This window comes from Phoca vitulina, unplaced genomic scaffold, assembly GCF_004348235.1.
Source record: "Phoca vitulina isolate PV1807 unplaced genomic scaffold, GSC_HSeal_1.0 scaffold13, whole genome shotgun sequence".
Lineage (NCBI taxonomy): Eukaryota > Metazoa > Chordata > Mammalia > Carnivora > Phocidae > Phoca > Phoca vitulina.
The window spans coordinates 2,866,634-2,889,950 of NW_022589716.1; the positions used below are offsets into that span (position 1 = coordinate 2,866,634).

Here is a 23,317-nt window from a genome sequence, read left to right on the forward strand (position 1 = left end):
ATGTATTAGTTTCCCTGGGTTGCCATAACAACTTACCACAAACTGGGTGGCTTAAAACAATAGAACTTGATTCATGAGTCTGAAATCAAGGTATCAGCAGGGTTGGTTCCTTCTGAAGATTCTGAGGGACAATTTGTCCCATACGTCTCTCCCAGCTTCTGGTGGCTGTCAGCAATCTCATAGTTCCTTGGCCCCCAGAAATATCAATCTCTGCCACTGTCTTCACATAGCTTTCTTTGTGTGTCTCCCTATCTCAAGTCTTCCTCTCCTTTTCATATAAGGACATTCTCTTATTACGCCCACCCTAAATCCAGGATAAAATAATCTTGAGATCCTTAATTACATTTGCAAAGACTTTATTTCAAAAAAGGTCCTATTCACAGGTATGGGGGTTAGAACTTACCTATGTTATGTTAGAACATCTTTTTAGGGGACACTTCTCAACCCACTACATCAAGTAATTACCAATTGGATGACCATCAAGGGTTCCTTCCTCTGCCTTGACTTTCATGCATGCCTTGACCTTCAAGCCTGTAAATAAGCAATAGGTGCTCTCCCCCAATGACTTCCCTTCTCCAGGTCTCCTGAGGGTCAGCATTGGCTTGAGAACCTTTCTTTTCTTTTTTATATTTTTAAAAGATTTTATTTATTTAAGAGAGAGAAAGCGAGAGAGCACGCGCGGGGGAGAGGGAGAAGCAGACTCTCCACTGAGCAGGGAGCCCGATGTGGGGCTCGATCCCAGGATCCTGGGATCATGACCCAAGCCAAAGGCAGACACTTAACAGACTGAGCCACCCAGGCACCTAGAGAGCCTTCCTTACCAAGACCAGGGCCAAGATGGTTAGGCGTCTGCCTTCGGCTCAAGTCATGATCCCGGGGTCCTGGGATCAAGTCCTGCATCGGGCTACCTGCTAGGCGGGGAGCCTGCTTCTCCCTCTGCCTCTCTCTGCCTCTCATGAATAAATAAATAAAACATTAAAAAAAAAAAAAAAAAAAGACCAAGGCCAGGTTCTTCCAGCAGAAAAAACCCTGTGCTTCTTGGAGCCGGCTTAGGGAGGCCTTGATGTCCACCTTCTCAATAAAAGATTCCCCTGCATCAGGCCTCAGAGACCTGGGCGGAAGAAGATGGGAACCCATAGGCCCGGCTACTTCCCACCAGAAAGGTTTTAGACACTAAAATTTCCCCTCCAGGACCTGGTGAAGAGAGGGGGGGTCTGGGTGCCCAGCTCTGCTAAAAATGTGCTGAGTGACTCAGGCATGTTTCTCCCTTTCCTCCTCCTTAAAAACGGGAAGAATCATCTCTACCAACCAGGGTTACTGTGTAGATTGATCAAATGTGGAACCCACATAAAGTGCCAAGCACCTGGTAGCCCTGAACTGACAGTTGTCCTTCATGTCTTAGTTTAGGGTCCTCGGGCTCCCAGAAACCAACCCTGAGATGAAGACTCAAGGGCACAGCGTATATTCAGAGGGTGACCCCAAGAAGATCCCACTGGAGGCGGAGACCTGAGAAAGGGAGGGAAGGATCCCTGCAGGAGGCACCAATGAGTAGGCAACACAGTAGGCAACGGGAGATCAGTCCAGCTGGAGATCTCATGGAGACAGCATAAAAGCTGGTATCTTGTAGTGGTCCCACCTAGGGTTAGGGCAGCTGGGGTATTTATTCAAGTTCCATCTATCATTGGCTTAGGGCTGCTCTTAGGGGTGCCGGTGAGGTCTGGGATGTGTGCTGGACACTGGTAGGTGGCTAAATAGTGATAGGCCAACTGGGTTAGAAGGATTGGAGGGACCAGCGAAGCCTTGTTTGCCAATGCTAAAGGCTGCTTAATTTATTTTATTTTTTAAAAGATTTTATTTGTTTGACAGAGAGAGAGAGAGCACAAGCAGGGGGAGCAGCAGGCAGAGGGAGAGGGAGAAGCAGACTCCCTGCCGAGCAGGTAGCCTGATGCAGGGCTGGATCCCAGGACCCTGGGATCATGATCTGAGCTGAAGGCAGACGCTTAACTGACTGACCCACCCAGGAAGGCTGCTTAATTTATAAACAACAGAAACTAGGGTACAGTGAACTGTCTCAACATCCACATGGTGGCACAAGTAGGAAGAAAATCACTGCTGGTACACTACTTTTCTGACTTTTCTTGACTTCTATGTGTAGTGTTTCTCCTTTTGCCCAATTAGCAAACTCCTCTTCATCCTTGAAAACTCTGCTTGGGTGACCCCGTGTGGCAGACTGCGTCACTGCAGTTTTTGTCAGCCCTTCCAACATAGGGGTGGCCAGAGTTGGCCATCGCCCTGGCCATAGTGATTGGTTAAAGGAGGAGCATGTGACCAACCAAGGCCAATTAGGTCTTCCTTGGGAGGGATACTGAGGCGGCAGAAGAGCGCTCTTGGAGGAGGTTGTTAAAAGTGAGATAGTAAAAGCCTAGGATTGATTTTCTGGATGAAACTTTCTGCAGGATGAATCCAGCGTATACTTACGGCTACTATGTGGAAAAGGAGGCATGGTGTGAGCCCCTGGATCCAGCTATACCTGAAGCTGTAAGGCGTGCCTTTCCACTTATATGAGCCCAAAAAGTTGTCCTTTATTGCTTAATTCTCTTGGAGTTTGGACTCTGTCCCTGGCAATTGGCATAATGTGCACTAATGCGTAGCTGTTCTGAGAGCACTTCAATGACTGCCCCCCAAATCTAATCATTCCTTCTCTTTACTTTGAACCTTAGTAGCTTGCACTCATTTTCATCACTACCTGGTTTGTGCCACATTGTCATTGCTTGCTTGCACACTTAAGCCTTCTCAGCTCTGACTTGCAGAAACAAAAATATGAGAGTTTGCGTGGGCCAGTTTGCGACTGTCAGTCCAGTTCCTTCCCCCGTCTCATCATGGACACACGACCCAGGCTCAACCAGTCAGAGAGCTTCCCTGGGGCGGTTCTGAAACTGCAGAGCTGGAGTAATGTGAATCAGGTACAGACACGGCTGTCTCTTCAGAATCTTGGCCCTGTTTAATCCTGGACCCAGCCATACCTGATGCTTCATAAATCCACATCTTTCCTTATCCCTTGAACCAATAATGCTATTTTTCCCAATCCACTTTAAATTGTATTTCTGACAGCAGAAACCTCAAGAGTGCAGGTCAATGTACCTACCAAATTTTTTTATAAAGATTTTATTTATTTATTCATGAGAGACAGAGAGAGACAGAGAGAGAGAGAGGCAGAGGGAGAAGCAGGCTCCCAAGGAGCAGGGAGCCTGATGCGGGACTCAATCCCAGAACCCTGGGATCATGACCTGAGCCGAAGGCAGACGCCCAACCATCTGAGCCACCCAGGCGCCCCTGTACCTATCCAATTAACCAAAACACCCTACCCTCCACTAAAAAAGGGGGGGGGTTGTAAGACTCAAGATCATGGTGAAATTGGTAGACATATATATTTCCTTCAGGTATAGCTGGATCCAGGGGCTCACACCATACCTCCTTTTCCACATAGTAGCTGTAAGTATACGCTGGATTCATCCTGCAGAAAGTGGGGGAAAACATTGCCATTATCTGCCAATTATGTCTCAAAGTCCTTAAACGTGTCATGCCCTTCAACTCAGTAAGCCATTTCTGAACTTTTATACTAAGGAGGTCTTGCAAATGAAGGGAAACACTTTATGCCAAGGCCTTGCAGTGATATTGCCAATTGTAAAATAACAGAAAGAACAGCAGTGGACTTGTTGAGTAAGCTATGGTTCACCCACTAGACAGAATGTTTTCCATTCATTAAAAATTATATGTAAACTCACCACCATCACCAAGGGTGGGCTGGGCTCAGTGACTCACTTTCAAAGAATAGAGTAGAGAAAGGGGGAAATAGTGACTTGGTGGTGGAGACTTGTGACAGTTACCACACGCAGTGGGCTGAATGGCTGGCCCCGAAAGACATGTCCAAGTCCTAACTCCAGAACCTGTGAATGCAGCCTTATTTGAAAAAAAGAGTCTTTTCAGATTTAAGTCAAGGATCTGAGATGAGATTGTCTGGGGTTTAGGCTGGAACCAAAACCCAATGACTGATGTCCTTCTAAGAGAAAGGCAGAGGGAAATTTGAAACACAGAGAAAACAGAGACAAGAGGTTGGAGCCATGCAACCATAAGCTAAGGAACCCACAGAACCTGGAAGATACAAAGAAGGATCCTCCCTTGGAGCCTCCAGAGGGAATGTGGCCCTGATGACACCTTGATGTTGTACTTCTGGCCTCTTGAACTCTCAGAGAATAAATTTGCATTGTTCTAAGCCACCAAGTCTGTGGTCATTTGTTACAGCAGCCTCAGGAAACTCATACACCCCCGGCACAGAGTGATCCAGATTACGCCTCTGTGATAAATTGTTGGGGAGGTCAGGAACCCCTGATGTGATGAGATGAAAGGAGCGTCTCACTTCTGTGGTCTTCCCCAAACACCCACAGCCCCGTTCTAATCACAACAAGAACATCAAACAGACCCAGATCGGGGGCATCCCGCAGGACACCTGGCCAGGCTTCCTCAAGGCTGCTAAGGTCATGGGGCACCTGGGTGGCATTTGACTCTTGATCTCAGCTCAGGCTTGATCTCAGGCTTGTGAGTTCAAGCCTCCAAGCCCAGCATGGAGCCTAGTTTAAAAAGGGGGGGAGGGGTACCTGGGTGGCTCAGTCGGTTAAGCGGCTGCTTTTGGCTCAGGTCATGACCTCAGGGTCCTGGGTTCGAGCCCCATGTTGGGCTCCCTGCTCTGTGGGGAGACTCCTCCCTCTCCCCCTGCTTGGGCGCTCTCTCTCTCTCAAATAAATAGACTCTTAAAAAGAAAAAAAGACTGCTAAGGTTATGAACAACAAGGAAAGACACACATCTCATTCTATTAAAAAAAAAAAAGATGTTCTATTCTGTATGATCACATTGCTATCCATGCTAATACTCTTATTTTAGACTTTACCTTCCCTCCCAGTACTCCCAGTACCCCCCGCACTCTGTAATTCCCATTTTACAGATGAGGAAACTGAGGCTTGGAATGGGAAAGTAACTCATCTGAGGGCATGCATCTGAAGTCAAGCCAACTGGCTCTAACCACCACATTTGCTGTCTTCCATTCTCTCCCTAAGAAAATCTCATAAACATTTTATTTATTTTTTAAAAAGATTTTATTTTTTTATTCGAGAGAGAGCAAGAGACAGAGAGAGAGAGAGAGAGAGAGCATGAGTGGGGGTAAGGGTGGAGGGAGAGGGAGAAGCAGGCTTCCTGCTAAGCAGGGAGCCTGACATGGGGTTCAACCCCAGGACCCTGGGATCACCACCTGAGCTAAAGGCCACGTTTAACTAACTGACTGAGCCACCCAGGCACCCCTTGAATAAACATTTTAAAAGAAACAGTTATTTACAAATGAAACTTTTTTTTTTCTTCCAACAACTCTGGGAAACTAGGTGTGCTTCTGAGTCTATTACATTGTACCAATGTCAATTTCTGGTTTGACAATAATTTAGTAAGATAGACCATTTCACTGGTGGAAGCTGAGTTAAGGGACCATGGAAATGCGATATTTTTCAACTTTATATTAGTCTTATTAAGCTATTTCAAAATAAGAAGTTATAAAAGCTGAGTGACCAAAAGAATTGAAAGCAGGGTCTCAAAGAGATATTTGTACACTCATGTTCATAGCAGCTCTATTCATAATGGCCAAAAGGGAGAAGCAACCTGTGTCCAAGAGCAGATGAATGGAAAAACTAAATGTGGTATATTCATACAATGGTTTATTATCAGCCTTAAACAGGAAGGAAATTCTGACCCATGCCCTAACGTGGGTGAACCTTGAGGATACGGTAGCCCATCACAAAAAGACAAAGACTGTAGATTCTACTTATATGAGGTCCCTAAGGTAGCCATGTTCATAGAGACAGAAAGTAGAATGGTGGGCTGGGGGACAGGGGATGGGGAATTAGCATTTAATGGGGACAGAGTTTTAGTTTTACAAGATGAAAAGAGTTCTGAGGATTAGTTGCATGACAACGTGAATGTTCTTTTAACACTACTGAACGGTACACTTAAAAACGGCAAATTTTATGTTGTGTGTATTTTACCGCAATTAAAGAAAAAACACTGGGGCACCTGGGTGGCTTAGTCAGTTAAGGTTCTGACTCTTGATTTCAGCTCAGGTCATGATCTCAGGGTTGTGAGATGGAGCCTGGCATCAGGCTCTGCGCTGGGCAGGGAGCCTGCTTAAGCTTTCTCTCTCCCTCTGCCCCCTCTCCCCCTAAAAACAACAACAACACTCTAGTGGCATTGTTTTTAAAGATTTTATTTACTTATTTGTCAGAGAGAGAGAGAGCACAATCAGGGGGGAGCGGCAGGCAGAGGGAGAAGCAGGCTCCCCGCTGAGCAAGTAGCCCGATGTGGGACTCGATCCCAGGATCCTGGATCAGGACCTGAGCCGAAGGCAGACACCTAACTGACTGAGCCACCCAGGCATCCCTAGTGGCATTTTTTAAAAGCAAAAGTTTTTGTATTGTATTTATTTCTGAGCAGAGGTATACCCAACATTTCAAAAGTTCACATTATCCCACTTGATTTCACAAAATACCTACACATTAGTACCTGTTTTCCCTAACTGAAAGAAATCGGAAGGGACTTCTGCTCTAAGGAAAAGGGTAAAAGTGAAGCTAGCCTTCAGTGTTTGTTCTTCAGCAAGTCCTGATAGAGGCAGCCAGGGTCCTCCTCTGAGAACTGCCCTCAGCATCCCAGCATCGAGCTGCCAGAGCATTGAACTGTGGCTGTGAGCATCTGGGTTTTATTTTGACTTATTTTGTGCATCCGTTAACAGGACGTGTCCTCAGGTACCAGAAAAGCCTGAGAGAGGTTATTTTGGGGGGTCTGGGAATGCTCAAACTTTTTTCCATATAAATGAATGTTGATGGCTTCTTGGCCATCTCTGCTTACTACGGGTTTCACAGAAATGCTCTACTTTCAGATAGCTGCGGAACCCTGTAGTTGATGTATGTGCTGCGTGCAAGAAGCATTGGTAGTGTTCCCCCTCCGCCCCCACTTTCACACACACCCCCACCCTGGTTCTCTCCTCAAAGGTATTATCAATTTCTTGCTTTTCCTTCCTGAGATATTTTCTGCATTTGCAAACACATTTGTGTTTGTCTTTCTAACTTTTACATTTGCTTTTCATTCCATAAATGCTTCCACGCTGGCTTTTCTTTTTCTTTTTTTAATATTGTATTTATTTATTTATTTTTAAAGTAAAACTACACCAAACTTGGGGCTTGAGCTTAGGACCCCGAGATCAAGAGTTGCATGCTCTGCCGACTGAGCCAGCCAGGAGCCCCTCTATTCTTTTCTTTTCTTTTCTTTCTCTTCTTTTCTCCCTTCCTTCCTTCCTTCCTTCCTTCCTTCCTTCCTTCCTTCCTTCCTCCCTCCCTCCCTCTCTCTTCCTTCCTTCCTTTTCTTCTTCCTTTCTTTCTGATAAAATGCACATAACATAAAACTTACCACTAAAACCATTTTAAAATGTACAATTCATTGGCATTAAATACATTCACCGTGTTGTGCAACCATCACCTCTATCTAGTTCCAGAACATTTTCATCACCCAAAAGCAAACACCATCCCCATGAGCAGTCGCTCCCTGCCCTCCTCCCCCAACCCCTGGCAACCATTAATCTCCTTTCTGTTTCTATGGACTTCCCTGTTCTGGAGGTTTCATATAAGTGGAATCCTACACCCTGTGGCCTTTTGTAACTGGCTTCCTTCAGTAGGCATGATATTTTCAAGGTTCATCCATGTGTGTATCAGAACTCCCTTCTTTTTTATGGCTGAGTAATATTCCATTCCTGGATGGACCAATTTTGTTTCCCCATTCATCCATTGATGGACGTTTGTTTGTACTGACCTTTTGGCAACTGAATGGTGTCATGGACATTCACGTACAAGTATTTGTTTGACACCTATTTGCAATTATTTGGGGTTTATACCTAGGAGTGGAATTGCTGGTCCTCTAGTAACTTTGTTGAAATTCTTGAGGAACTGCCAAGCTTTTCCATGTGGTAGCAGCCCTTTATTGCACTTGTCTTTCCAAAGTAACCATCTTGTTTTGTTTTTAAGATTTATTTATTTGAGAAAGAGAGAGAATGAATGTGCATGTGAGTAGGGGGAGAGGCAAAGGGAGAGGAAGAGAGAGAATCCTCAAGCAGACTCCCTGCTGAGCATGGAGTTCTAAGTGGGGCTTGATCCCAGGCCCATGAGATCATGACCTGAGCCAAAATCAAGAGTTGGCCGCTTAAAAGACTGAGTCACCCAGGCACGCACATCTTGCTTTTTTTTTTTTTAAGGTGCCCTCTATTTCTCCCTGCTCCTTCATCTATCCTGCCACTGTTGCAAAGGAGATCCTTGAGCACAGACCTTGGAAGCGCCAGTCGAGATATTTTGGGGGTTGCTTGTCCTCCCTAAGGACAAGCCTATGTACTTATGTACTCCTGCTCCAGATCCCCGTCCCTCCCATATGTGATCCTGGGACAAGTGACTGAGCTGCTCTGGGCCTGTTTCCATACTTAAAAAATGGGATAAGAACAGTCCTCCCTTGAAGGGTTTTGTGAGATTGAGAAAGAAAACCCCAGTGATGTGCTCAGACAGGGCCCGAGTGTGATTTGGGCTACCTGTGTATCTGAGCCTTTCTCCCATCCAGTCTCAGCAGTGTGTGACTCAGTTTCTTCCCATCAGCACTGACTCTGGATGTTATATATGCTTCCTCCCTTTTGTATGGTGGGATGAGGGAAAATGATGTGGTTTCCCTCCCTCCACAACCCTGGCTTCTAGCAACATGTGCAGACACTTATTACACATTGGAGTTATGAAACGTGATCCTTGGTGAGATTTTTGTTCTTTTCTCTTCTCCCACTTGGTTTGGGTCTTGTTCCCACAGCTGGTGCAGGCCAGCTCTCAGATTTTCTGAATTCTACCTGAAGCTGCCAGAGACCAAAATAGCCACTGAGTATGTGACCTCTGGTTTGTGCTCACAAACCAGGGCTCCGGGCCAGTCCAGTGAACTCTGCCCTGGGTATTCCGAGGCCAGGGCCAGAGGCAGATGGCTCTTGAGTTGGCACCCTAGCTAATCCCAGGCCAAGGCTGCTTGGAATGAGATGTCAGTGACCCAAGTCCAAGGTCTAGCCCTGTTTTCTGATGATGTGGCCAGAAACTCAGCTTTATTTTTTTGGCTGTATTTGGAGAAATTCTGGTCTCTGATCAATATTAGTGGGTGACCTACTGTATGCCAGACACATATTGGGTGCATTGACATGGCTGTAATGGGGACACATCCTTGCCCTGGAAGTCCTAATCCCTATGTCAGAAAAAATGGGAAACAAATCAGAAAAGCAGTGTCTATAATGGAGTGTGATCACTGCTACAAAGAGGATGAAGCAAGGAAAGGAGATGGACCTACTCACAGAGGGTGAGGGGTGGGGTGGCGGAAGGTAGGGGAAGTAGAACCCCTAGGAAGAGGTGAAGTTCAGCTGACCTCTGAAGGAAGAGAAGCAGCTAGGTTTGCAGATAACCTGCAGGGCATGCTCCAGGCAGAAGCAACAGCAAGTGCAAAGGCCCTGGGGTGGGACTCCACTAGGCCCTTGAAGGACTGTTGGGGCTAGAAGTAGATGAGTGTTGGGGAGACGGAGAGAGGGGAGGCCGAGGTCTGTGGAGCCACATCAGCCTCCTTCTTTGCAACATGGGAGCCTGTAGAAGACTTTTCGGCAACACCTTACGTGGTGCTGGGTTTTCACTTTATTCCGTTCCCCTCTCAACTTCCTGGCCCACAGGCATGCCACTTCTCTGACTCCAGGAGGCTCTAGTCGAGCGGCCCTACGAACCATGCATGCTTCAGGTTCTTCCTCTAAAAAATGTAGTGAATAACGGGGTCTTACAGGGAGGTGGCGGAGGAGGGAGCCAGATAATTCCCAGGAGTGGGCAGACAGTGAATACTCAGTGAACACGCGGAATAAATGACCGGCTCGTCGGAGCGCCTGACTCACTGAGTTCAAGCGGCCACGTCGTACGAAACGAACTGTCCCCATCTTACAGGTGGGGAAACTGAGCTTGGAGAAGGTGGGGAGTCCGGCTTTCCGGGGGTGAGTGTCGGGGTCGGGGCGCGCACGCTGCGTCTCAGGCCCGGGGGCGCGCACGCCGAGCGGCCCGGCTGGGGGCGGGGCCGGGGGCGGGGCCGGGGGCGGGGCGGCGCGGGGTCCTGGCTGCGGGGGCGGCGGCCGACTCGCCAGTCCCGACAAGAGCGGGTCCGAGGCGCAGCCCGAACCCGCCATGGAGCAGCCCAGGAAGGCGGTGGTGGTGACGGGTACGCTGATGGCGGCCGCGGCGACAGCGACCGCGGGCAGGGGCGGGTTGGGCGGCTCCAGAGCCGGCAGGGTTGGCAGAGGCGCGGTGGCCCGGGAGGGGAAGGTGCTAGAAGTCCTCCCAGGTTTGGAAGATGTCATCGCCCAGCTCAGTCGGCGCAACACGTAGAAAGTGGAGAAGGGGCGCCCCTATGGTCGCACTGTCAGGGGTCGGGGCAAGCAGGGGTGTGGGGGTCCGGTCAAGTGCCCCGCGTAGAACAGGCCCCTCGGGCGTCCTTCCTTCCCCGGGTGAGGACAGTGGTCCTCTGGGCACCTGTCTGTTCCGTCTGACCGGCCGGTGGGCAGGACTTGACTTCTCCCTGCCCCTCCCGAGGTCGGGCCTGTCCCCACCCACGGCCCCAGGGGACAAAGGCCGATTTGCGGGCAGGAAGTGCCCCAGTGACAATGAACCTCCTGCCAGCCACTGCCCCCCCCCCGGCCCTGTGCTAATGGGGGGCTGTTCTCCCGAGGCAAGAACAGGTGGAGGTCGGGGGACCTCGGGGGGCCGGCCGCTCTCCCTGTTGTCACCAGGACCGTGTGGGTCAAAATCTCCACCCCACCCCCCGCCCCCGGCTGTTTATGGGTGAGCCCGTCCCTGCTGTCACCAACTCCCTGAAACTAACTATTCCTCCTCGAGAAGACTCCGCCTCGGGGCCACGTGGGCATCAACTTCCGCTGGGCCTCTGGTTGGGGGGTCATTTTGACCCGCTGTCTGGAGGGGTCAGAGTGGGAGATCCAGCTAAGGTTCACACAAGTGTTTTCTGGCCTCGGGAGGGTGAGGCTGATCCTGGAATTCCCAGGAAGGTAGAAGAAGGCACTCACTTAACCAGGTGTGTGTAATTGCGGGGGGAGTTGCTGCCGCCCCCCCCCCCCCCCCCCCCCCGCCCACCAGCCCTTCTGTATCTGGTTATTTGCTCCTCCAGTGCTGGATTCTGCAGGCAGCCACTGGACTGGGCATTTTCCTTGCATGAATTCATTACATCTGTACCATCTCCGTTTTGCACAGGGGAAACTGAGGCTTACAGAGGTCACCCTGTTTCTAGGTGGCTGAGCTGGGATTCCTACTTAGTCTATGCAGGAGAAGAGAAGGGGTGGAGAGGTCCTGCCTCCAAGGCACAGCATCCCTCCCAGGGCCATGACACCACCTGGGACCCTCAGTCCAGCCGGAGTGACCCACACTTCCAGGGCAGGCTCTCTTGGAGATGTTCATTTCTAGGCAGGGTGACAGGGTGATTAGAATAGAAGAGCTGTGTACTCTCATGGGTCTGGTTTTGAATCCCAGCTCTTCTGCCTTCTCGCTGTGTGACCCTAGGCAGCGGTTTCCACCCTGTCTGTGCCTTAGTCCGGCTCCTGTAAAAGGGGTCCAAGAAACAGCCTTGCCTGAAAGAGGATTCAGTGAGGCTGAAGGCCACAGTGCATGCAGGACACTTAGTGCATCCTCAGACCACTCTCTCAGTTTGTAAGTGGGGCCTGGAGTTCAAGAAGTGGGGAGGAGCCTGGCAGGATGGTGTCTGGACAGTCTGGCCTGGGAGACACCCACACCTTTCCCTTAAGGGCCATTCCTCACTTCGTGGTGATTCACGGAGCACAGAGGCCCTGCACAAAGACAGTGATAAGATAATTATAGATGGGGTCAGGGATAGTGGAAAAATCGAGAAGGGAAAAGGCCAGCCCTTTCTGGGGCAAAAGGAGGCCACTGGCCTCTTGCCAGGCACGAGGGTCGGGTGAAGGTGAAGACAAGAAAGGACAGTTAAAAGCAGTTAAGAGCAGTGGGGGTGGGGGGCTCTGAAGGGCCCTGGGTGTACCCCAGATGGCGGGACCAGGCCCCTGACATTGGCCCTGGTGGCAGGCAGCTGCCAAAATTCCCTGTTCCGTCCTGCCAGGTGGAGGCAGCAAACCAACCCTGGGCAGGCTAGAAAAGGTCACTGGGTGTTAACATGCTGCTTTTACTGTTTGCTCTTTCAGGATTTGGCCCTTTTGGAGAACACACCGTGAACGCCAGCTGGATTGCAGTCCAGGTAACTCAGATCTGGAGGGTAGGAATCAGACTCAGGGCTGGGCTCCCCCCCTGGAAATATATGGCACCAAAGAGAGGAAGGAATCTACGAAGAGAACGGCTCCCTTGAAGCTTCCTGCAAAACATATAAGTCTGATATCCACATCTTTCCAAATGATGACCCGTATAACTTCCACTTGTTGGCTTGCTGTGCACCGAGCACTCTGAATTTGCCTCACAAACTTTGCATGGTTGGGTGTACTCATTCTTGTGCCCACGTTCCTGATTAGGCCACTGAGGCCCCCGGAGAGTTATCTGAGTTCACACAGCCAGGAAACTGGAGCGGCAGTGACTCAAAAGTGCCCCATGCCCCAGCCAGGTTTAGGGGGACCAGGCAGGGATGTTGGTGGATGTATTAACCTTGTAGAGAGGGTATAGTGACCCTCACTGTTGCTTCCCAGCAGCCGGGGGGAGAGAAGACGGGCAAGGGGGGGGGGGGGGTGTCTTTCCCACTGTCCTGAGCAGGTTGTCAGCCTGCAAGCCTTCCACTTTCTTTGTCAGATGGGGCATTTGGAGAGACAGACGGGAACAATGGGGAGAGAGAAAGAGAGAAACGTTTTCTCCTTATATAAATCAGATCTGCAGAGACTGGAGCCAAACTCATGTTAATCCTAGCCCATTAGCTGCTTGATTTAAAGCATCCCCTGCTTTTCACTCCAGAGCCCTGAATTTGGAAAAAAATCCAAGTTGAAACCTCAATGTGTCAACCCCTAGTTTTGGGGATCCCCCCCACCTTTTATATCAGCCCTAGTAGAGACCTCAAAATCTTGGCTACTTTTCTTTTAAAAAAAAATTCACCCCACTTTGTGAGCAGGACAGAGGGACGGGGTCCCCAGGACCCTGCAGATGGGAGCGTGTCGGAGGCTCTGCTCCTTGCACCCGCTCCCTGGAGCCCCAGACAAAAAGGAAACAGCGTGTTTCTGAAGACGTTGTGTGTCTGGCTTTGTGCGAGTTTCAGACAGGAGCCTTCACGGGGCTGAGTGGACACAAAGCCGTGTGTCTGAATTCCTGGGCCCCAGACACTATGATCTGCATCTAAATAGGAGAAAAATCAATTAAACAATCTTTGGAAATCCCTCTGAGCTTTGGGATGCGGATGGTGGAGGATGGCAGCTTTTTCATCCTGCTGCCGGAAGGGAAATACCCCTTATATTTTGGTCACCCATCTTGCCAGACCTCGCCTCCGGAAGACTTTCCATTTTATTCCTCAAGCTTGTGAAACAAGAAGAGAGGATTCTCTACCATTCCATGGATAAAAAGAAGACACCAACCTTCCCAGATGTGATTGTTCCTCTTTAAAACCAAAGCAAAACAAAAAGCTGGAGTTGCACAAACATACTCTGAGCGAGCGCGTCAGTGTAGCTCCATGAAATTTTACGAATGTTCACCTCTGTGCCACCCGGCTCTGGATCAAGATCTAGAACATTCCCGGCCCCTTTCTCATCACAGAAGCTCCTTGTGGCCCTTCATAGCTATTTCCCCCCAGGTGTAAACATCTCTGCTGACTTTTCCTTTTTTTTCTGCCGCTGTGGGTGTCGCCTGTTCTAGAACTTGGCGTCAATGGAGTTGCGCTTGGGTCTGGTGCCTTGTGCGCAGCACAGTGTCTGCGGGATCTGTGGGGTTGCTGCGAGCTGCCCTTGGTGTGTTTTAGTTGACCTGGATAAAACAGACTTGCACATGAAAAGGTGTCCCATTGGATGGGTCCAGTCTATCCCTCACGAAAATATGGCTTCGAGTGTTCTTGGTGTGATCCAGACATGAGTTGCAGGTGGCAGTTGATCACCTCAAGCTGAAGATGGGAGTTTTGTTACCCAGAGTGAGCAGCAGTTAACTTCCTGTCCCCATAGATTTTTCAGAAGCCCAAGCTGTCACCTGTAGAAGGAACCCCTCCTCTCTCAGGGACCAGCTAACTTCTCTTGTCTCTCCCCTTCTCTGTCTCTCTGTCTCCATCAGCCTCCCTCTGGTCTCTCCCTCTCTCCCCTTGTGTCTCCATATCTCTCTCCACCTCTCTGTCTCTCTCCCCTTGTGTCTCTCTCTTTCAGTTTTATTTGGCCTTTCTGTGGGTCTCTCTCTGTCTCTCTCCCTTATGTCTCCATCTCTCTCTCTGTCCATCTCTCTGTGTCTCTGTCTTTCCCTCTCCCTTCTCTCTCCTGTCCCCACCACCTCCTGTGTCCCTTTCTCTCATCTGACCTTCTTTCTTCATGCCTTGGGTAAACTTGTGCTCTAATGGAGAATGAACTATTTTCCACCAGCCACACTGGGGAGGTGGGAGTGTGGGGGACAGAGGGCACCCCTTTTCATCATTCCCTAGCATGGCACTGCCCCTAAGCACCTCCCACAGGACGGACTGCATTTTTGGAGCATCTTGTCTCCCCCAGGTCTAGGGTGGTGGATGTGGGACACTGGTTGCAGGTCTCTCTCTTCCTAGGAGGCTCAGGTGGGTGTCAAGGGCCGGGACCCCCTTGGCTTGGGGCCGTCTGGAGTGTTCCCTGCCCAAGCGCAGCAAGGAGGAGCTGGGTCACAGGTCCTGGTGACATCACGGGACAATTACTGCCACAGTGAGTCTAGACAGACCTGCTAAGGATATTAACCAGGGAACAAAGGGGGTCTTTGTTGTGGGGTCAAGGGAATCGGTCAGATGCGGCCTCGCGGCGGGGTCTTGTCAGGTAGACTGGGGTGTAGACAATGCGCCGTCTGGGGCGCATGAGCCCTGTTCCTTTCACGGTGTGTGCTTGGCGGCTGCGCTCGCTGCAGCGTCGTGGGACTTGGGGGATGCTGCCACTCCCCTCCTCCCCCAGGAGAACTGCCCAGCTCTGTTGGAAGAGAAAGTGCCCAGAGGCAAGAGTTTAGCTAGATCACAGGCCACCCACTTCTGATAACTTCGGCTGAACTTTATAGCTTGCTCCTTCCCCTCCATTGCCTTGTAATTTGCATAAAGTGACACATACAGATCTTCAGTCCCCCTGTCACTGCAGTGAAGAGTATTTATACACATGTCACTGCTGCTTCAGTTAAGATGGTGAACATTTCCATCAACCTCTTATGTTCCCTCTTGCCCCCCATCTCTTCCCCAGCATCCCCCACCCTGCCCCGGAGGCAGCTGCTGTCCTGACCTCAGTCAGCTTAGATGAGTTTTGACTGGTCTCAAGCTGCAAATGAACAGAATGGCACAGCCTCTGTGTCCCCCATGTGCTGGCAGCTCTCGCCTAGCCTGAATTGGTGGTGGGAAGGGCAGCTGGCTCTTTCCCTACTTACCCCCTCCTCCCACTCACATTGGCATTGGGGGGCTTCAATAGTGAACCAACAGGGACGCTCCTTTCAGGGTCTTTGGTGAATAGGTGGATGCCTGACTGTGGGAATGCTGTGGGCCAGGGTTGGAGCGGGGTGGGTGGTGGTGGTATATTTTTGGTGGCAGTTTTTTTTTTTTAAAGATTTTATTTATTTATTTGAGAGAGAGAATGAGATAGAGAGAGCATAAGAGGGGGGAGGGCCAGAGGGAGAAACAGACTACCCGCCAAGCAGGGAGCCCGATGTGGGACTCGATCCCGGGACTTGATCCCAGGACCCCAGGATCATGACCTGAGCCAAAGGCAGTCGCTTAACCAACTGAGCCACCCAGGCACCTTTTTTTTTTTTTTTAATTTTAAAAATTTTATTTGAGAGAGAAAGAGATAGAGTGACAGAGATAGTGAGAGAGAGTACGAGTGGGTAGGAGAGGGAGAAACAGGCCCCCCGCTGAGCTGGGAGCCTGACGCAGGGCTCAATCCCAGGACACTGGGATCATGACCTGAGCCAAAGGCAGACGCTTAACTCACTGAGCCTCCCAGGTGTCCCTATGGTGGCAGTTTTCTTAGTTTAGATTTTTTTTCCCCAGATGAGAGGGGGGATAGGTGAGGACCCAGAGGACATGAGGAGCAAAGGTGAGGACAAGAAGGTGACTCACAGGGCACCTGGCTGGCCTAGTCGGTAGGGCATGTGACTCTTGATCTCAGAGTCGTGAGTTCGAGCCCCACATGAGGCATGGAGCCTACTTAAAAAAAAAAAAAAAAAGTTGAAAAAAGGAGGTGACTCAGTCTCTGGCCTCTGGGTTATGTCAGCTCATTTCCTACTACTGAGAACTGATGTGGGCATGTGGCCATCCCACTAATGCTCAAAGGAACATCACCCAGTGGGGACAACCCTTGACTTGCCCTGGGTAAGTGAGGTTGCTCAGCGCAGACTTCCCATTCTGCCGGGCAGAGAGGATCCATGGGAGGGTTTGCTGTTCCAAGCCAGGCATCCAGCCTTGGCACATCACACGTGTTTTGTTTTTTTTTTAAGATTTTATTTATTTATTTGACAGAGAGAGAGAGAGAGAGAGAGAGCAAGCAGGGGGAGTGACAGGCAGAGGGAGAGGGAGAAGCAGGCTTCCCTGAGCAGGGAGCCCGATGTGGGATGCAATCCCAGGATGCTGGGATCATGACCTGAGCCAAAGGCAGACACTTAACCAACTGAGCCACCCAGGCACCCCCCGCACATCACATGTCATGGTGACCACAGGGTGGGGGCGGTGGTTATTGTGCCCCAGAGAAGGTTTCTTGGGTTGGTCACTAATCGAGTTAGCATCCTTCCCCCCGCCCCCCGTGCCCACAGAGGTGGTTTCACCAAGTGCAGCGCCTGGGTTTGTGGGTGGCCTGACCCGTGGACAGTAGGCTCAACTGAGGGACAAGTCCCCAGCTGGACCCAAACAAGTAAAGGTGATCCTTTTAAGTCCTTAAGCCTGGGAGATGGATTCTTTTAATTCCTGGCCTTTTAACATATTTTCTGTTGCCAGAAAGGTCTGCCAGGGCCACAGGAAAATAAAAGGGGGGAGGTGGAATTAGAGTTGTGGGGGGTTGGGAGGGTCAGAAAGAGTGGAGTCATAGTGAGAGCGTGTAAAGATAGATGAGATTATTTACCTCATGCCAGAGAAAGCCTTTCCTGGAGGCTTCTTCCAGCCCTGGGGGGAGAAGAAGCAACTGTCTTTCTTCTCATTCCAGTGAAATAAAAATTTTGACAAGTTATAAGAATAGGGCAGAGAAGGGGCGCCTGGGTGGCTCAGTTGTTAAGCGTCTGCCTTCGGCTCAGGTCATGATCCCAGGGTCCTGGGATCGAGCCCCGCATCGGGCTCCCTGCTCTGCGGGAAGCCTGCTTCTCCCTCTCCCACTCCCCCTGTTGTGTTCCCTCTCTTGCTGTGTCTCTCTCTGTCAAATAAATAAATAAAATCTTAAAAAAAAAAAAGAATAGGGCAGAGAAGTCCTTTCCTACCCAGATTTCCCCAAATGTTAACATTATATTACATTTGCTCTTTCTCTAAGGATAAATTAGGTAGATAAGTATAATGTAAAAAAAAAATTGACTTCTAAATCATTTTATTTTATTGTGGTAAAATATGTATAACAAAATTTACCATCTTAATCATTTTTAAGTGTACAGTTCGGCAGCATTAAGCACATTCACATTGTCATGCAACCATCACCACCATCCCTCTCCAGAACTTTCCCATCTTCCCACACTCGGTCCCCATTAAACACTAACTCCCCGTTCCCCTCCCTCAGCCCCAGCCCCTCCATTCTGTCTTCTGTCGGTAATGAATTTGTCAACTCTAGGGACCTCCCATCTGTGGAACCATACAGTGTTTGTCCTTTTGCAACTGGCTGATTTCAGTCAGCATAATGTCCTCACGCTTCATCCATGTTGTGGCCTGGGTCAGACTTTCTTTCCTTTTTTAAGACTGAATAATATCCATCATATGGATAGACCACATTTTGCTTATCCATTCATCCATTGATAGACACTTGGGTGGCTTCCACGTCTTAGCTATAGTGACTATAAACTATGAACACAGGCATACAAATATTTCTTTAAGAGCCTGCTTTCAATTCTTGTGAATATACACCCAGAAATGGAATTGCTGGATCATATTATAATTCTGTTGTTTAATTGTTTGAGGAATTGCCCGTTCCAAGTCATTTATTTATTTATTTATTATGGTTTATTTATTTAAGCAGTCTCTACACCCAGCATGGGGCTCGAACTCATGACCCCAAGATCAAGAGCCACATGCTCTACCCACCGAGCCAGCCAGGTGCCCCTGTCCTGAGTCATTTATTTTATTTCTTTTTTTTTAAGATTTTATTTATTTGGGGGCGCCTGGGTGGCTCAGTAGTTAAGTCTGCCTTCGGTTCAGGTCATGATCCCGGGGTCTGGGATTGAGCCCCGCATCGGGCTCCCTGCTCACCAGGAAGCCTGCTTCTCCCTCTCCCACTCCCCCTGCTTGTGTTCCTGCTCTCGCTGTCTCTCTTTCTGTCAAATAAATAAAAAAGATTTGGGCGCCTGGGTGGCTCAGTTGGTTGGGCGACTGCCTTCGGCTCAGGTCATGATCCTGGAGTCCCTGGATCGAGTCCCGCATCGGGCTCCCTGCTCGGCGAGGAGCCTGCTTCTCCCTCTAACCCTCCCCCCTCTCATGTGCTCTCTCTATCTCTCATTCTCGCTCTCTCAAATAAATAAATAAATCTAAAAAAATAAAAAATAAAAAAAATAAAATAAAATAAAAAAGATTTTATTTATTTGACAGAGAGAGAGAAAAAGAGAGAGCACAAGCAAGGGGAGCTGCAGGCAGAGAGGAAGAAGCAGGCTCCCCGCTGAGCAAAGAGCCAGATGTGGGGCTCGATCCCAGGGCTCTGGGATCATGACCTGAGCCAAAGGCAGATGCTTAACCAACTGAGCCAGCCCCTGTTCTGAGTCATTTAAAGGTCAATTGCAGACATGATACCCCTTGGTCCCTAAATAATTCATTGTGTATTTCCTAAAACACAGCCTCAGCACAATGATTAAAATCAGACTCATTTAACATAGATAAAATTGTACAATCTACAGCCCTTATTCAGATTTTACCGACTGCCTTATTAATATTTATTTGTTAATATATATTTATATATTAATTAATATAACTCATCAATTAATTATTAATAAATTATTCTTTAATCATTAATTTGTTAATGATAAAGAAAATCCTATCATATGTTGTGTTCAGTTGTTCCATCTCTTTAATCCCCTGTAATCTGGAAAGTTCCTCAGTCTTTCTTTGTGTCAAACATGATGATGTTTGCTGGGAACTGCTCACTCCTTCGTAGTGTCTTTTGGTGTGGTTTGTTTGATGTTTCCTCATGACTACACTGAGGCTGTTGGTTTTGGCAGGAATCCCACAGAAGTGGTGTGTCCTTCTTGGTGCATTGTATCAGGAGGCACCAGATTTTGAAGTGTTGTGTTTGGTGTTGTTGACCTTGATCACTTCCTAAATAAAGCTGAGATCTGGTGCATTTCTCTCCTACAATATTACTATCTTGCCCTTTGAATTGAAAAGTATCCTGTAATATGATACTTTGTACATATACATACTTCACAGCATGATACTTTGTAACCATATAAATACTTCTTTAGACTTCCACCCACTCCTTTTAGCATCCCCTGGTGAGTCTTGCCTGAATCAGTTGTATTTTAGTTGATGATTACCAAATGGTGGTTTTCTAATTCCATCTTTCCTTTGACATTTTTTATGACCTTCTGCTTTTAGGAGTCTGTTTGTATCTGTGTGGACTCATGGATACTTACCGTCCTCAATATGTGACAATCACTTACTCTATTTTGATGTTCAAATTGTCCCAGACTTGGCTCATGGCAGCCCCTTCAGGCTAGCTCCTGTGTCCTTTTGCTGTATCCCCATCGTCCTCTGAGCATGTCTTTCTTTTTTTGTTTCTAGGCTCACTTTTTGTAAATCAACTTTATTTCAGAATAATTTTAGAAATTAAATTAGGAATTTAGAAAGATTACAAAGAGAATACAAAGAGTTCTTGTATATGCCTCACTTGATTTCCCCTGGTGTTAACATCTTACGTAACTACTACATTTCTCAAAATGAAGAACCCAACGCTGCTCCATTACTATAACTAAACTCTGGACTTTATTCAGGTTTCATGGATTTTTTTTTAAAGATTTTATTTATTTATTTGACAGAGAGAGAGCGAGAGCAGGAACACAAGCAGGGGGAGTGGGAGAGGGAGAAGCAGGCTTCTCGCGGAGCAGAGAGCCTGATGAGAGGCTCGATCCCAGGACCCTGGGATCATGACCTGAGCCGAAGGCAGACACTTAACGACTGAGCCACCCAGGCACCCCAGGTTTCATGGATTTTTCCCACTAATGTCCTTCTTCTGTTCCACGATCCCATCCAGGCTCCTTCACTGCATTGATCACGCATCCCTTTCTTTTTTCTTTTCTTACTTGTACCTGACTGTTGGATGTCAGGTGCTTCATGTCATTTTTTAAAAAAATCCAAGATATAATCTTATTGAAATATAATCACATACCATAAAATTCACCCTTTTGAAATATATAATTTTGTGGTTTTTTTTTTTTAGTATATTCACAGAATTATATGACCATCACCACTAATCTAATTCCAGAACATTTTCTTTCTTTTTTTTTTTTTTTAATTTTTTTTTTTTATTTTAGAGAGAGAGAATGAGAGACAGAGAGCATGAGAGGGAGGAGGGTCAGAGGGAGAAGCAGACTCCCTGCTGAGCAGGGAGCCCGATGCGGGACTCGATCCTGGGACTCCAGGATCATGACCTGAGCCGAAGGCAGTCGCTTAACCAACTGAGCCACCCAGGCGCCCTAATTCCAGAACATTTTCATCACTCCAGGAAGAAACCCCGTGCCATTAACTGTCACTCCCCATTCCTCTTATTCCCTAGTGCCTGATAATGACTGCGTTACTCTCTGTGTCTATGGATTTGTCTGTTCTGGACATTTTCTATGGAATCATACAACATGTAGCCTTTTATGTCTGGCTTCTTTCACTCAGCATCATGTTTTCAAGCTTCATTCACACTGTTGTGTGTGTGTGTGTGTGTGTGTGTGTGTGTCAGAGTTTCATTCCTTTTTATGGCCAAATAATATTCCACTGTATGGACGTAGCACATTTTGACTAGTCATTCATCCTTTGATGGATATTTGGGTTCTTTTCACCTTCTAGTTGTTGTGAACAATGCCGCTATGGACACTCATATACAAGTTTTTGTGTGGACGTAGGTTTTCATTTCTCTTAGGTATACATATACCTTGGAGGGGAACTGATGGGTCCTATGGGAACTCCAGGTTCAACCACGTTCTTTCCCTGCTCCAGCCTTGAAATTAGCAATTTTTTTTTTTTTAAAGATTTTTTTATTTATTTGACAGAGAGAAAGACAGCCAGAGAGGGAACACAAGCAGGGGGAGTGGGAGAGGGAGAAGCAGGCTTCCCAAGGAGCAGGGAGCCTGATGCGGGGCTCGATCCCAGGACCCTGGAATCATGACCTGAGCCGAAGGCAGACGCTTAACCGACTGAGCCACCCAGGCACCCCCAGATACTTCCAATTCTAATCCAACAAGACCTGGTTTGCTTCCGTGTTTTTTATTTCCACCCTCAGGGCTTTCTCCTCTGACAGCGGGGAATCCCTGCTCCCATGATTCTCAGCTCACTCACTCCTTTGCTCAATCCAAGAATGAACAGAAAGGAATTACAGAATTGCTAACCTATGCTTCTCCAGAAAGAGAGCTTACTTGTTTAAATTAAGCATTTTCTTTTTTTTAAAGATTTTTATTTATTTATTTGACACAGAGAGAGAGTGCGCACAAGCAGGCGGAGTGGCAGGCGGAGGGAGAAGGAGAAGCAGGCTCTCCACCGAGCAGAGAGCCGGATATGGGACTCGATCCCAGAACCCTGGGATCATGACCTGAGCCGAAGGCAGACACTTAAGCCACCCAGGCGCCTCTAAGCATTTTCTTATAGTTCTTGTTGTTTTTAGCCTGAAGGCAAAAAGTTCAAATACCGTGTTCAGAAAAATTACTTGAGTTAGTTTTAAAAGGAATAACTTAAAAACACTTTATTGGAGGAAGAGAGAAGTACCATAAATTGTTTTTGAAGAATTTCATACATGAAAAGAACACACACACACACATGCACACTGTATGTAGGGCAAACATGGTAATATTATGGTGCTTATGTATTTGGTACAATGTGTTTTAGAAGAAACACATATAAATAGCACATCAAGTCCCATAACTTCAAGGATATTGTCACTTGGGATGAGGCTAAATTCATTTAAGGGAAAAAAATAAGTGAATGAATTTGAGGAAAATATTAAATAAATGTTAGTAGTGCCATAGGGGAAACAGAGCTGAAAGTTCTAGGACATCCAGCCCTGGGCCTGGAGAAAGGTGTTCTCTGCCTTCAAGTGCATGACTTTCTCGGGGCGGGGGGGGGGGGGAATGAAAAATGAAAAGTTTGAAGTGAAAACTGAAAAGTTTGTACAGCCTCGTGTCCCCCACATGTCAAGATCTTGACAAAGAGACAGGATTAATCATTCCAGGGAACAGAGAAGGGCCCTAGACTGGGTGCCTTCACACATCCGGGCCTGGCCAGGCTGTTGTGAGTTTGAAATTCCTGTAACTTGTATGTGTGTGGAGGGCATCAACTCTGCAGGTTTTAGATTTCCCATCAGGATGGGGAGAAAAGGCAGGGAGAGGAATTCCAGAAAGTTCTGTAGGATGTAAAATTGGAATCTGGATAGTTCCCAGCTTTCAACGAATGAAGAAGTACGGTTGGCAAGGAGCCAAATTCTGAATCTCCAAGGGGGAGAGCCTGGGCTGTGGAGAACAGTGTGCTCAGACGCCTAAGAGCAGCCATTTATCCTCCTGAGAGCCTGATGTTGGCACAATGGATGCCTTTAGCGACTGCGCTCAGGGAGCTAGCCAAAGGTAAGGCAGTTAATACAGACCATGGCTTCCTGCTTCCCTTCCCTTCCCTTCCCTTCCCTTCCCTT

General features: G+C 48.1%; 1 protein-coding gene across 2 annotated transcripts in view; it reads left to right on the forward strand.

Moving 5' to 3' along the window:
- The first annotated feature begins 10,254 nt into the window (after positions 1-10,254).
- PGPEP1 (pyroglutamyl-peptidase I) overlaps positions 10,255-23,317 on the forward strand; it is a 31,204-nt gene continuing 18,141 nt past the window's right edge. The window contains exons 1-2 of one of the 2 annotated variants that reach the window (XM_032412483.1): positions 10,255-10,344; positions 12,347-12,399. In XM_032412483.1, coding sequence (XP_032268374.1) covers positions 10,311-10,344; positions 12,347-12,399 — 87 coding nt within the window. In that variant the 5' untranslated portion in view covers positions 10,255-10,310. The remainder of the gene's footprint in view (positions 10,345-12,346; positions 12,400-23,317) is intronic. The other variant, XM_032412484.1, reaches the window with a different exon arrangement.